The sequence below is a fragment of the Anolis sagrei genome, chromosome 2, assembly GCF_037176765.1.
Source record: "Anolis sagrei isolate rAnoSag1 chromosome 2, rAnoSag1.mat, whole genome shotgun sequence".
In the NCBI taxonomy this organism is placed as follows: Eukaryota; Metazoa; Chordata; class Lepidosauria; order Squamata; family Dactyloidae; genus Anolis; species Anolis sagrei.
This window is the reverse complement of record NC_090022.1, coordinates 18,634,692-18,650,071: the sequence shown is the minus strand read 5'-3', so window position 1 is coordinate 18,650,071 and position 15,380 is coordinate 18,634,692. Positions and strand designations below refer to the sequence as shown.

The 15,380-nt window shown below is 44.3% G+C and overlaps 1 protein-coding gene across 1 annotated transcript in view; it reads right to left on the bottom strand.

Annotated features, from left to right (window-relative positions):
* The window catches only part of LOC132765249 (carnitine O-acetyltransferase-like), a 57,074-nt gene extending 47,750 nt beyond the window's left edge, over nt 1-9,324 (bottom strand). Inside the window, exons 1-3 of the mRNA XM_067465290.1 lie at nt 9,170-9,324; nt 3,434-3,655; nt 954-1,072 (exon numbers count right to left, since the gene is read on the bottom strand). Of these exons, the coding sequence (XP_067321391.1) occupies nt 954-1,072; nt 3,434-3,655; nt 9,170-9,235 (407 nt within the window). The 5' untranslated portion in view covers nt 9,236-9,324. The remainder of the gene's footprint in view (nt 1-953; nt 1,073-3,433; nt 3,656-9,169) is intronic.
* Nucleotides 9,325-15,380: the final 6,056 nt, after the last annotated feature.

Here is a 15,380-nt window from a genome sequence, read left to right as displayed (position 1 = left end):
TATTGTTGTTGTTCATTTGTTCAGTCATCTCCGACTCTTCGTGACCTCATGGACCAGCCCACGCCAGAGCTCCCTGTCGGCCGTCACCACCCCCAGCTCCTTCAAGGTCAGTCCAGTCACTTCAAGGATGCCATCCATCCATCTCGCCCTTGGTCGGCCCCTCTTCCTTTTACCTTCCACTTTCCCCAGCATAATTGTCTTCTCTAGGTTTTGCTGTCTCCTCATGATGTGGCCACAGTACTTCAACTTTGTCTCTAGTATCCTTCCCTCCAGTGAGCAAATTGCCTTATATATGTAACCTGTAATCTGCTCTGAGACTCTCCGAGGAGATAAAGCAGAATATAAAGTATATTATTATTATTATTATTATTATTATTATTATTATCATTATTATCTCTAGAGCAGTGGTTCTCAACCTGGGGTCCCCAGATGTTTTTGGCCTACAACTCTCAGAAATCCCAGCCAGTTGACCAGCTGTTAGGATTTCTGGGAGTTGAAGGCCAAAAACATCTGGGGACCCCAGGTATAGAGTATAGATCAGTGGTTCTCAACTGTGGGTCCCCAGATGTTTTGTCTTTCAACTCCCAGAAATCCCACCAGCCGGTAAACTGACTGGGATTTCTGAGAGTTGCAGGCCAAAACTCTTGGGGACCCACAGGTTGAGAGCCACTGGTATAGATGCACCTAAGACAAAACCTTGGAAGGGCAAAGAGCTCACTGGAAAGAGGATGCTATGGTGGAAATAAAACTTAAGATATCCAATAGCTTGTGCATCTTGATCCAGGAGGGGAAATAGGAAACATTTTCCTTAGTCTGGGAACAATGGAGAATCATTGGACCAGAACATGTTCTCTGCCAGCACTTTCCCAAGTCCCTAATTCTCTCTCTGGATCCATGCCAATGGTTTCCACAAACCCGCCCCATGCATCTTACCCTCCTGCTTTGCTCCTTACCTCAGCTGTCCTCTCCAGTCATTGAAATCCTGCTTTGGGAGCACAACCGCTGGACTCGAATGGACAGCCAGGGGCAGGCGGCTTTCCAGATAGGCCGACTGGACCCACCAATCCGTGATCTGGGACAAAATAAAGAGAGTTAAGACTATCAGGAGGACCCATTATTCCTGTCCTAGTCTTGGAGGCAGCACAACACAAGCTTGCTCCCTCCTCAATGTGATGTCCTTTCAAAACAAGGCTGAAGATGTACAAGTGGCCTATCAACCTCCACTTTTCTCCTCCTCATGGGACTCATGCAGCCTTGAACTGCGATTCCCTGCTTCTCTAGTCATAAACTATACTGACTAGGGAGACTTAATCGGGACAAGGCAGAGGTCCTCCTGGTCAGTCAAGAGGCCGATCAGGGTATAGAGTGGCGACCTGTGCTTGATAGGGTTACACTCCCCGTTGAAGGCATGGGTCCGCAGTCTGGGTGTCCTTCTGGACTCATCGTTGATGCTTGAAGCTCAGGTGTCGGTGGTGGCTGGGAGGGCCTTCACACAATTAAAACTTGAGTACCAGCTGCAACCGTACCTTGAAAAGCCTAACTTGGTGCTCCATGGTTTAGTTACATTCACAATGGACTATGCAATGCACTCTATGTGGGCTGCCTTTGAAGATGGTTCAGAAACCATTAGTTCAAAGTTAGTACTTTGAAGTTAGTACAAAGGTCGGCTGCCAGATTACAAACTGGAGCTAGCTATAGGGAACATATTATACCCCTACTTCAATGGCTTCTGACAATTTTCTGGGCTTAATTCAAGGTTCAGGTTATTATCTACAAAGCCCTATATGCTTTGGGTCCAACCTATCTTTGAGACTGCATCTGTATGAACCAGTGCAGGCTTTGAGGTCAGCAGGGGAGGCCCTTTTCTCGGTCCCACTACTGTCTCAAGCGCGGTTGGTGGGGATAGAGAGAGAGGGCCTTCTCTGTAGTGGCTCCCTGGCTCTAAAATACCCTCCGAGTATTCCAGAGTCAGGGTTAGCCCCCACTCTCGACTCCTTCCGATCCAGCCTAAAAACATGGATTTTTAAGCAGGCTTTTGGTCTTGAGTAGGCTGAAATGGGCCCATATGAGGCTGACACTTTGGCCCTTTAGTTGTGAATTGAAGGCAGCTAGTTTTAACTACAGATGGCCTCTGTTTTAAACTGTATTTTCATTTTAGGTGTTGATAGTGGTTGTTTTTATCATTTTTTTTGTGATTTTTTTTAATACTTGTGTACCGTTTATGCTATATACTATTCTTTTAGTGCATTGTAAGCCACTCTGAGTCCCTTTTGGGAAATGGTGGCAGGATATCAATAAAGATGATGATGATTATTATTATGAAGATTTGAAAAAGAACGCCACGATAAGGTGGGTTAACTGGAGAGGCATGTATCAGCAGCCGATTGTTTGAGTGTGCCAGGAGCCAAGAGTTCTGACTGGCTGCTGCCTCTGGCTAGCTGCTGAGACCAACAGTTCTAACTGTCATTTTGCCATTTTATTTATTTATTTATTTATTACATTTATATGTCGCTCTTCTCACTTACAATTTATAATTGTTTCAGATTTGTGCGCTATTTTCTTTGGACTTCATTCTGGTCTTAACGCAATACAATTAAGACACAGTAGGTGTTGCTATGTCCAGGCAGCTAGGCCGCTGAAGTACTCTCACCCCAAGGCTGTGGGGCCATGGAGGTGCCTTGCCCAGGAGTTGTAAGGCAGCAGGGCCAAAGAGGTGTTGCTATGGCCCATACAGGTGTTACTATGGCCAGCAGCAGGCAGTTAGGCCACTGAAGTACACTCACTGAGAGGCTGTGGGGCCATGGAGGTACCCTGCTGATGTCAGGCAGCAGGACCGAAGAGGTGTAGCTATGGCCTCGTGCAGGTGTTGCTATTTTCCCACTTTGGACAGTGAAGAGATAGTGTTGGCTGTCAACTATCTTGAAGACTGATCATTTTATGAAATGACGCTTATTTTAAAGACTAGTTAAAAGGACTATTTTATTCCTCTGATCTCTGCCTGAATGCAAAGAGACTGATGTATATATTGTTACCCTGTTCGAACCTTTGAACTAAAGTAAAAATACTGTTACTTGTTTCCCAAGCCTGAGTGACATTTTATTATACTGCGGGGTATATCTTGGTTTAAATACTATGGTAAAGCTTCTGCTTATTCACATTTACCAACCTTCACAATATACTATGCTTGTAGTGCCTTGTAAGCCACTCTGAATCCCTTTTGGGAAATTGTGGCAGGACATCAATAAAGATTATTATTATTATTATTATTATTATTATTATTAGCAACTTGTTTTGTAGTAGCACTGTCTCCAAGACACAGTTCCATGACAATGCACTGAACAGGCATGACCCTCACAAGTCTGAGGATGGAATACGTGGCTTATTTCTCCTTGTTATCTTCCTCTTTGCAGCTTCCCCAGAGCCGCTGCCTCACCCAGTTCTCCATGCGTGCCGCCCTGCGCTCCAGCCGGGCCTGCAGCCTCTCCCCTTCTCCGCCCGGGGCCTCGAACTCCGTCACCAGTTCCTGCGTCTGCTCCAGCTCCTCAAGGCTCACCAGGGGCTCCAGAGAACGCAGGTAGCGGGCCATGGTTTGGCCCAGTGCGGGAAGCGGCTGACGGGGAAGAGGGAAAGATGATGCATTCCTGCGGTGGAGCACCTGAAATAGAAGAAGGGGAAACTTTTAGACACACCATTCATTCCCTCTTTCGAAATATACCGTATATACTCAAGTATAAGTCGACCCAAATATAAGCCGAGGTACTTAATTTTACCACAAAAAACCTGGGAAAACATATTGACTCGAGTATGAACTGGTGTGGGAAATGCAGCAGCTACTGGTAAATTTCAAAAATAAAAATAGATACTGATAAAATTACATCAATTGAGGCATCAGTAGGTTAAATGTTTTTGAATACCATAAAACTGTAATTTCAGATAAAACTGTCCAACTCCGATTAACCTTCTTCAATGTAAATGTGCTTACGTATCCTTCTAATAATAATTGAGTAAAATAATAAATGTAATAAAAATAATAAGAATAGAGTAAAATAATGGAAATGTAATAACAGTAATATTAGAGTAAAATAATAAATGTAATAATAAAAGTAATAGAGTAAATAATAAATGTAATAATAATAGAATAAAATAAATGTAATAATAATAATAACAATAACAATAATAGAGTAGATCACATCCTCAGCTGCTGCAAGAAGATCACACAGACAGACTACAAGCAGAGGCATAACACCGTTGCTATGATGATTCATTGGAAACTGTGCCACAACTACCATCTGCCTGCGACAAAGAACTGGTGGGATCACAAGCTGGAAAAAGTTACAGAAAATGAACACGTCAAACTTCTCTGGGACTTCCAAATTCAGATAGACAGAGTTTTGGAGCACAATACATCTGACTTCATGATTGTGTTAAAAAACAAAGTATGGATTGTCAATGTTGCAATCCCAGGTGACAGCAGGATTGAAGAGAAACTGGAAAAGCTGACACAGTATGAGGATTTAAAGATCGAACTGCAAAGACTCTGGCACAAGCAAGTAAAGGTTCTCCCAGTGGTGATCGGCACACTGGGTGCAGTGCCTAAAGACCTTGGCCTGCACTTAAACACAATCGGCACTGACAAAATTACCATCTGCCAGCTGCAGAAGGCCACCTTACTGGGATCTGCACACATTATTCGCCGATACATCATGGCCCTCACAAGATTGAGGATGGAATACGTGGCTTATTTCTCCTGAGGATCTAAAGCAGGGGTCCTCTAACTAAGGCTCGGGGGCCAGATACGGCCCTCCAAAGTCATTTACCTGGCCCTCGCTCAGGGTCAACCTAAGTCTGAAACGACTTCAATGCACACAACAACAACAACAACAACAACAACAATCCTATCTCTTCAACCAAAAGTGGGCTCACACCTCCCATTGAAATACTAATAAGTTTATATTTGTTAAAATTGTTCTTCATTTTAATTATTGTATTGTTTTAAAGTGTTCTTTGCACTACAAATAAGATATGTGCAGTGTGCATAGGAATTCATTCACTTTTTTTTTCAAATTATAATCCGGCCCTCCAACAGTTTGAAGGACTGTGACCTGGCCCTCTGTTTAAAAAGTTCAAGGACCCCTGATCTAAAGGGAAACACAATGAGACTTTGCCAGTATTGAGATCCCTCGATACTATCTTAGTTGACAACACAGTAACATCTCAGAGAAAATGGGACAATAACATTGTTGCCTTAAGTCTCCTGTATTATTTTCAAATGTCTCTCTAAATACAGAGACCAGTGAAAGAGTGAAAGCTTGCAGGATGTGTTTTATACTTTGGAGCTGACCCAGTATATGTTGAGCATCCCTTATCCAGATTGGCAAAATCCTAAATACTCCAAAATTGTCCACAGAACTGGCTGAGACAGTGACACCTTTGCTTTCTGATGGTTCAATGCACACAAAAGTTGTTTCAGGCACAAGATTATTTAAAACTTTGTGCAAAACTGTGTTGTTGAAGGCTTCCATGGCCGGGATCACTGGGTTGCTGTGAGTTCTCCGGGCTGTATGGCCATGCTCCAGAAGCATTATCTCCTGATGTTTCACCCACATCTATGGCTGGCATCCTCACAGGTTGTGAGGTCTGTTGGAAACTAGGCAAGCGAGGTTTATATATCTGTGGAATAATGTCCAGGGTGGGAGAAAGAACTCTTGTCTGCTTGAGGCAAGTATGAATATTGCAATTGGCAAGCTTGATTACCATTGAATGATCTTGCAGTGGGTTAAACCTGTGCTGGCAGGACTGAAGACCGACAGGTTGCAGGTTCGAATCCGGGGAGAGCACGGATGGGCTCCCTCTATCAGCTCCAGCTCCTCATGCGGGGACATGAGAGAAGCCTCCCACAAGGATGGTAAAAACATCAAAACATCCGGGCGTCCCCTGGGCAACGTCCTTGCAGGCGGCCAATTCTCTCACACCAGAAGCAACTTGCAGCTTCTGACACGACAAAAAAAAAAATCTTGCAGCTTCAAAGCCTGGCTGGTTACTGCCTGGGGAATCCTTTGTTGGGAGATGTTAGCTGGCCCAAATTGATTCTTTGTGCAAAATTAAATACATTTCATGTTTAGATCTGGGTCCCATCTCCAAGATATTTCCTTATGTACATACTGTATATGGAAATACAAGTGGAATATGCTGCCTGGGAGTGTGGCTGAGTCTCCTGGATGGATATCTGCCAGAGTGCTTTGATTGTGCCTTCCTTTCTGACAGAATGGAGTTGGACTGGACGGGCCCTGGAGTTTGTTGTCTTTGATTGTATGCAATTGATGTTCCAGTCTCCAATGGAAAGAGAGTAATAAAATACATGTTTGTATTGTGCTTTATTGTCTTTGATCTTATATATTTGATGTTCCAGCCTTTGATGGAAAGGGAGTAATAAAGAAATGTTAGTATTATGTTTTATTATCTACGATTGTATATGTTTGATGCCCTGCCCTTTGATGGAAGGGGGGTAATTAATAGTATTATGTGTTTGTCATTTTTGACTGTATATCCTTGATGTTCCTTCTTTATGTGCAAAGTAAGTGTAATAAGTAAGTGTTGCCTGGAATATTGTGTCCAATTCTGGGCACCACAATTCGAGAGAGATATTGACAAGCTGGAATGTGTCCAGAGGAGGGCGACTAAAATGATCAAGGGTCTGGAGAACAAGCCCTATGAGGAGTGGTTTAAGGAGCTGGGCATGTTTAGCCTGAAGAAGAGAAGGATGAGAGGGGATGTGATAGCCATGTATAAATATGTGAGAGGAAGGCACAGGGAGGAGGGAGCAAGCTTGTTTACTGCTTCCATGGAGATTAGGATAAGGAACAATGGCTTCAAACTACAAGAAAGGAGATTCCATCTGAACATTAGGAAGAACTTCCTGACTGTGAGAGCCGTTCAGCAGTGGAACTCTCTGCCCCGGAGTGTGGTGGAGGCTCCTTTTTTGGAAGCTTTTAAACAGAGGCTGGATGGCCATCTGTCAGGGGTGATTTGAATGCAATATTCCTGCTTCTTGGCAGGGGGTTGGACCAGATGGCCCATGAGGTTTCTTCCAACTCTATGATTCTAAGAAGGGTACATCTACACTTTAAAATTAATACAGTTCAATACCACTTTAACTGTCACAGCTCAATGCTAAGGTCTCTTGGAAGGAGTAGTCTGGTGATATTTTTTTTCTGTGTCTGAAGCGACTTGAGAAACTGCAAGTCACTTCTGGTGTGAGAGAATTCGCTGTCTTCAGGGATGTTACCCAAGGGACCATCCTGGAGGGATGGAGGGATATACAAGAAAAAATGCAGAAAATGAATTAAAACCTGAATTATTCCTTCTAGGAATGTTAGATATACAAAAAATAATGACAGACTATTCTGCTACTTGAGGACAGCAGTTAGAATCGTATATGCGAGGAAATGGAGAACCAAAGAAAGGCCCAAACAGCTGGAGGGCCACAGTTTGAGCATGCCTGGTCTAGACACTAGACTCCTATTGATGCAGGCCAAAATCCCACTTGCTTTTTTCAATGGGATTTCAGTGCAAAGCAGATAATGTGGATTATCTGATTTGATAAAAGCAGATAATGGGAAAAAGCCAATGGGATTTTGACCTGCATCAATAGGAGTCTAGTGTCTAGATACAGGGAAGTCATGCTACCCCTCTAATTTGCCTTGGTTAGACCACACCTGAAATCACACTGTCTCCAGTTCTGGGCACCACAATTGAAGGGAGATGTTGACAAGCTGGAATGTGTCCAGAGGAGGGTGACAAAAATGATCAAGGGTCTGGAGAACAAGTCCTATGAGGAATGGCTTAAAGAGCTGGGCATGTTTAGCCTGAAGAAGAGAAGGCTGAGAGGAGACATGATGAGCTTTGATTGGACTAGAAACCTGCCATGGGAGGAAGAATTCACAACAGTGTCTACACTCGGTCTTTAACTTTGCTAGCTACTATTAAGTGATTTATGTCGTTTTGATGGTTTAGTTGCATTAAACTGATGTTTACATATTTTAGAACCATTTAGAATCCGTGTTTACAACAGTAAACAACATTTGGAATACTGTGTTCAATTGTAGGCACCACAATTGAAGGGAGATGTTGACAAGCTGGGAAGTGTCCAAAGTAGGGCAACTAAAATGATCAAGGGTCTTGAGAACAAGCCCTATGAGGAGCAACTTAAAGAGCAGGACATGTTTAGCCTGAAGAAGAGAAGGCTGAGAGGAGAGATGGTAGCCATGTATAAGAATGAAAGAGGAAGTCATAGGGAGGAAGGAGCAAGCTTGTTTTCTGCTGCCCTGGAGACGTGGAACAATGGCTTCAAACTACAAGAAAAGATATTCTACCTGAACATTAGGAAGAACTTCCTGTGAGAGCTGTTCAGGAGTGGAACTCTCTTCCTCAGAATGTAGTGGAGGCTCCTTCTTTGGAGGCTTTTAAACAGAGGCTGGATGGCCATCTGTCGGGGGTGCTTTGAATGCAATTTTCCTGTTTCTTGGCAGGGGGTTGGACTGGATGGCCCATGAGGTCTCTTCCAACTCAATGATTCTATAATATGGACTAGATGACAGTGTAGAAGGGGCTTCATGACCTTGTGCAAATCCCACTTCAGAACCAATCTTTCCAAGAAAACCATGAGTCAGAAAGGAACACAACAGGAATGACAAGAAGTGAGCGGAACTACAACATTCCTTCAAGTGAGAAGTCCAACTTCCTTATTTCTTTATGTTATGGTGCTTGTTTACAGATGGGGAAGGTGGGAAAAGTTGCTTCTAACAGGAGTATAGGAGGCATAAGTCAAAGAAGCATCGATTTGGAAGAGACCATAAGGGACATCTATCCCAGGCATGGGCAAACTTGGGCCCTCCAGGGGTTTTGGACTTCCACTCCCACCATTCCTAACAGCCTCAGGCCCCCTGGGCCTGAGGCTGTTAGGAATGGTGGGAGTGGAAGTCCAAAACCCCTGGAGGGCCCAAGTTTGCCCAGCGCGTGCTGCAAATGCCCCCTTGGGAGACTTCCCCACTCTGCGCACGCGCCAACTTGCACATTCCCAGGCTTGGAAGGAGAAAAACAACCCCACGAGGCAACCTTGCCACTGCTTTTTTGTTTTTTGCAGCTCTCCCAAAGGGACTTGGCTACTCACCTTCGGTCTCCACACCGGGGGCTTTTTACAGCCCAAGGGTCTCCATAGCAGCCCCCACCTCCCCATTGCAAGAAGACCCTGCAAAAAAGGGGGAGATTGCAACTTTCGGAGGTGGGGAAAGCCAAAAAGAGGTGGGCTTGACCCGGTTGCAAATCTGTGTCACTTCCTCCTAGGGAAAGGAAGCGGAGAAGGTGGAAATGGGAGGGGGGAAATGCTTCCTCCCTCCCCCCTCCCCCCCCCCCCGTTTCCACCATTGCAAGCTGTTACTTTTCCACCCCATTGATCCTCCCTCCATGCAAATCAAAATATACCTTTGCAAGTGGCCGCGCAAAGGAATTCGGCTTTCTTTGGGCGCATCTGCACTGTAGAATAAATGCAGCCTGACGCCAGTTTAGCAGCCATGGCTCAATGCTATAGGATCATGGGATTTGTAGTTGGGTATTTATTTGTCGTGTCAGGGCAACCAGTCAATTGTATTACATTTCTAACAGAACAAAACAAACAGACAGACAAAACACAAAATTTGCAAGTTTGGTAGTTGATTAAATGTCCTTTGACCAGTATCTGGCCACCTGAAGTGCCTCTGGTGTTGCCCTAAGAAGGTCCTCCATGGTGCATGTGGCAGGGCTCAGGTTGCATTGCAGCAAGTAGTCAGTGGTTTGCTCCTCTCCACACTCGCATGTCGTGGATTCCACTTTGTGGCCCCATTTCTTGAGGTTGGCTCTGCATCTCGTGGTGCCAGAGCGCAGTCTGTTCAGCGCCTTCCAGGTCGCCTAGTCCTCTGTGTGCCCAGGAGGGAGTCTCTCATTTGGTATCAGCCATTGGTTGAGGTTCTGGGTTTGAGCCTGCCACTTTTGGACTCTCGCTCGCTGAGATGTTCCAGTGAGTGTCTCTGTAGATATTAGAAAAGTATTTCTAGATTTAAGTCGTTGGCATGCTGGCTGATACCCAAACAAGGGATGAGCTGGAGATATCTCTGCCTTGGTCCTTTCACTATTGGCTGCTACTTCCTGGCGGATGTCAGGTGGTGCAATACCGGCTAAGCAGTGTAATTTCTCCAGTGGTGTAGGGCACAGACACCCCGTAATAATGCAGCATGTCTCATTAAGAGCCACATCCACTGTTTTAGCATGGTGAGATGTGTTCCACACTGGGCATGCATACTCAACAGCAGAATAGCAAAGCGCAAGGGCAGATGTCTTCACTGTGCCTGGTTGTGATCCCCAGGTTGTGCCAGTCAGGTGGGATGCTTCCTTCTTTGGATGCATTTACATTGTAAAAGTAAGGGCTCAGGATTTGATCTGCTTTCAACAGGATTAAATGAGTCTGCACTGCCAGATAATCTGGGATAAACAAAAAACCTGGGATCAGATCCTGGGATATAGGGCCTGTGTGAAAAGGCCCTCATTCAGTTTTGCACCCTCACTTGAACTGTCATAACTCAGTGCTATAGAATCCTGGAAGCTGTACTTTGGTGCATCTACACTGTAGAATGAATGCAGTTTGAATGTTTTGATGGATTTTAATTCAATTTTTAAAATACCCTTTAACTTTAATTCAGTCTCATTGTTTGTGTATTTGTAGATTTCAAATTGTATTGAAATTCTTTTAAGGTAAACTGCTTTGAATCTCCTTGAGGAGGAAAAAGTGGGGTATTGACAAACATAATAATAATAATAGATTACTGTGAGTATTCCGGGTTGTCTGGCCATGTTCCAGAAACATTCTCTCCTGACGTTTCACCCACAAATATGGCTGGCATCCTCAGAGGTTGTGGGGTCTGTTGGAAACTAGGCAAGTGGGGTTTATATATCTGTGGAATGATGTCCAGGGTGAGAGAAAGTATTCTTGTCTGCATGAGGTACATGTGAAAGTTGCAATTGGCTACCTTGATTAGCATTTAATAATAATAATGATAATGATAATAATAATAATAAGCCATCGGAACAAATGCTATTAAGACCAGGATTGAAAAATCAGCTGATGACCCAAAATGCAGACTGTGCAAGGAAGCTGATGAAACTATGGACCATATCCTCAGCTGCTGAAAATCGCACAAACAGACTACAAACAGAGGCACAACTCTGGCCTAAATCGTTCATTGGAATTTATGTCACAAGTACCACCTGCCAGTAGGATGGATTGTTGTTCCCTCGTTTCTCTCTGAAAAATCCTATCCAGTTATATTTTTACCTGTTCACGTCAGCATATTTTCAATTTTAATCTATTACATTTTAATCTATACATTTTAAAACTGTTTATATGTCACTATTGATAGTTGTTTTGTTATGTGATTTATATGATTTGTATTTATTTGTTTTATTAATGTTGTGTTATTGATGTTGTTTGATGTATTTTGGGCTTGGCCTCATGTAAGCCGCACCAAGTCCCATGGGGAGATGGTAGCGGGGTACAAATAAAGTTTTATTATTATTATTATTATTAGTAGTAGTAGTAGTAGTAGTACCACATCCACAAGCATGTGGACAATTTCAACAGAAAGGAAGAAACCATGAAAATGAACAAAATCTGGCTACCAGTATTAAAAAACTCAAAAATCACAACAGCAAAACAACAGAGAGTAAACAATCAGGCACATCAAATCACTCTCAACAAAAGATTCCCCCCAGGCACTTCCAAGCCATTATATGCTAATCAAGGTGGTCAGTTGAAACATTCACACCTAGCTCCAGCAGACATAAGTCCTTTGTCCCACCCTGGTCATTCCACAGATATATAAACCTATTTTCCTAGTTCCAACTGACTTCATTACCTCTGAGGATGCTTGCCATAGATGCAGGCAAAACATCAGGAGAAAATGCCTCTAGAACATGGCCAACCCAGTAGTAGTAGTAGTAGTAGTAGTAGATAACTGGTGGGATAATAAACCTGCAAAGGTAGTGGAAAATGAACACACAAAATACTGTGGGACTTTCGAATCCAGACTGACAAAGTTTTGGAACGCAATACGCCAGACATCATGATTGTGGAAAAGAAAACAGTTTAGATTACCGATGTCTCCATAGCAGGTAACAGTCGCATTGAGGAAAAACAACAGGAAAAACTTAGCTATTATCAGGGCCTCAAAATCGAACTGCAAGCAGGCTCTGGCATAAACCAGTCCAGGGGATCCCAATGGTCATCGGCACACTGGGTGCCATGCCAAAAGATCTCAGCTGGCATTTGGAAACAATTAACATTGACAAAATCACTGGACCCATTCGCTGGGGACTCATATCACAATCATCTAACAATAAATCACATGGAACCTGATGGCTCTTCATTGTTTGTCCCAAAGCATGGACAATTTAATTCAATCATAAAATAGTATCTCCTATGTCAAAAGTTTCCATCCAGCCCCTGATCAGCCATTGGAGAGTGAGAATCTGCATTGGGAGTGGGGAATGCTCTCCTATTGGCCTATTAGACAGAGGGGTAAGACTAACCATATCTAACAACTAATCCATAGTTAATATTCCTAATACAATGTAACCCGACTTAATACATTGGCCGGCAGGTACTGCAGTCCCGCCTCTGCAGGGAATCCTCCCTCAGCTGTCAATGGAGCCTAGCCAATCATGGCAAAGCCGGTTCCAAAGGATTTAACTGTATAAAAATTTATGTTTTGCAATGTTATGGTATCTCAACTTACTTACTCAGATTACCGCGAGCTTTAATTAATGCCTTCAACTTGGTGAGATTTATTTGGAAACATTTGTTTAGCTTCTTCATCTCGCCAGGCATGAGAGGGGGGGACATGAGAGAAGCCTCCTCGCAGGATTGCAAGACATCCGGGCGTCCCCTGGGCAACGTCTTCGTAGACGGCCGATTCTCTCAACCCAGAAGCAACCAGAGACGACTTGAAGCATGCAAACAAGGAAGCAAAACAACCAACGGTCCTTTTCAGGACCAACCATGACAATAATCGCAATCAACATCGAAGGCATGTCAGCTGCCAAAGAACAACTGCTCTATGAACTGTGCCGAGATAAGAAATGTGACGTGCTGTGTGTCCAAGAAACACACAGGGATGAACGACAGAAACGACCCAAAGTTCCAGGAATGATCCTAGTAGCGGAAAGACCACATGCGCAGTATGGAAGTGCTGTCTTTGTCAAACCAGGCCTCCAAGTCAGCAGTGCCCACAACACTGAAGAAAACAATATCGAGGTTATAACAGTAGAGCTTAATAACATCACCATCACCTCTGTGTACAAGCCCCCAAATGAAGATTTCTGCTTCTCCTCCCCCGAGAACTTTGACAGGCACCAAAGGGCGGTAGTAATTGGTGACTTCAACAGCCATAGCCATGTATGGGACTATGCCCAAGAGGACAGAAATGGAGAGGCTGTCCTGTCCTGGTCTGAACTGCACAAACTATCACTCATCCATGATAGCAAGCTCCCACCATCCTACAACAGCGGGAGATGGCACCGAGGTTATAACCCAGACCTCTTATTTGTGAGCGACAGCATCGTACAGCAATGCACCAAATCAGTGGGACCACCAATCCCAAACACACAGCACCGACCAATAATATGCCAACTGTTCCCAACAATAAGGCCTCAGGAAGTTCGATTTAAACGAAGATACAACTTCAGAAAGGCAAATTGGACTAAATTCTCAGACATGTTAGACGACATGATCACATCGGTCGCGCCAATCCCTGAGGAATACGAACATTTTATTGAAATAGTGAAAACCTGCTCACGGGCCTCTATACCGAGAGGCTGCAGAATTTATTTTTATTTATTTATTTTATTTATTTTTTGCATTTATTGACCGCCCCTCTCAGCCCGAAGGCTACCTCCAGGGCATTACTCCTGAAACAGGCTCCACAACGAAGACCCATTCAGTGAGCAGACTCTTCAGGCAGCGCAGAGCATTGTGTCCTCCATCTCTGAAGCCAAGAAAGAACAGTGGATCAAGTTGATCACAGAGGTCGACATGGGCAGGAGCAGCCAGAAGGCGTGGAGGCTGCTGAGACGGCTGAGCAACGATCCCTCACAAACTAATACCCATGCCAACATAAAGGCAGATCAGATAGCACACCAACTCTTGAAGAATGGGAAACCCAACCTCGCCACCAAAGTAGGAAAGAAACCAATAGCCAGACAACCAGAGATTGAGAACAACAACCTCCATGAACCCTTTACATCTACTGAATTGGACATGGCTCTCAACAAATGTAAGAATGGCAAAGCAGCTGGCTTGGATGATCTACGGATGGAACAAATCAAGAACTTTGGTCCAAAAGCAAGGCGCTGGCTGCTGGAGCTGATGAACAACTGCACTGCATCCTGTCAGATCCCCAAAATCTGGAGGAAAGCAAGAGTCATCGCCATCTTGAAGCCAGGCAAAGACCGTAATGACCCAAAAAGCCAATCTCCCTGTTGTGCCACCTCTACAAAGTTCTGGAGAGACTTATTTTGCATAGAATTATGGAAAATATAGACCCCTGTCTGATCCCACAGCAAGCTGGCTTCAGAAAAGGCAAAAGCTGCACATCGCAAGTGCTGAACCTGACCCAGCACATAGAAGATGGCTTTGAAAGGCAACAGATCACAGGAGCTGTCTTCATAGACTTGTCAGCAGCCTATGATACTGTGAACCACCGCCTCCTCCTGAGAAAAATGTATAATATCACAAAGGACTACCACCTCACCCGCCTCATAGGAAACCTGCTACAAAACAGGAGCTTTTTTGTTGAGTTCCAGGGCCAGAGAAGCAGATGGCGGAAACAGAAGAACGGCCTGCCTCAGGGGAGCGTGCTTGCTCCATCCATGTTCAACATCTACACAAATGACCAGCCACTGCCAGAAGGGACAGAGAGTTTCATCTATGCTGATGATCGTGCCATTACTGCTCAAGCAGGGAGCTTTGAGATGGTAGAACAGAAGCTCTCCGAAGCTCTAGATGCTCTTACTGCCTATTACAGGGAAAACCAGCTGATCCCTAATCCATCTAAAACACAGACATGCGCCTTTCACCTTAAGAACAGACAAGCATCCCGAGCTCTGAGGATTACCTGGGAAGGAATCCCACTGGAGCATTGCAGCGCACCCAAATACCTGGGAGTCACTTTGGACCGTGCTCTGACCTACAAGAAGCACTGCCTGAACATCAAACAAAAAGTGGGCGCTAGAAACAACATCATACGAAAGCTGACTGGCACAACCTGGGGATCACAACCAGACACAGTGAAGACATC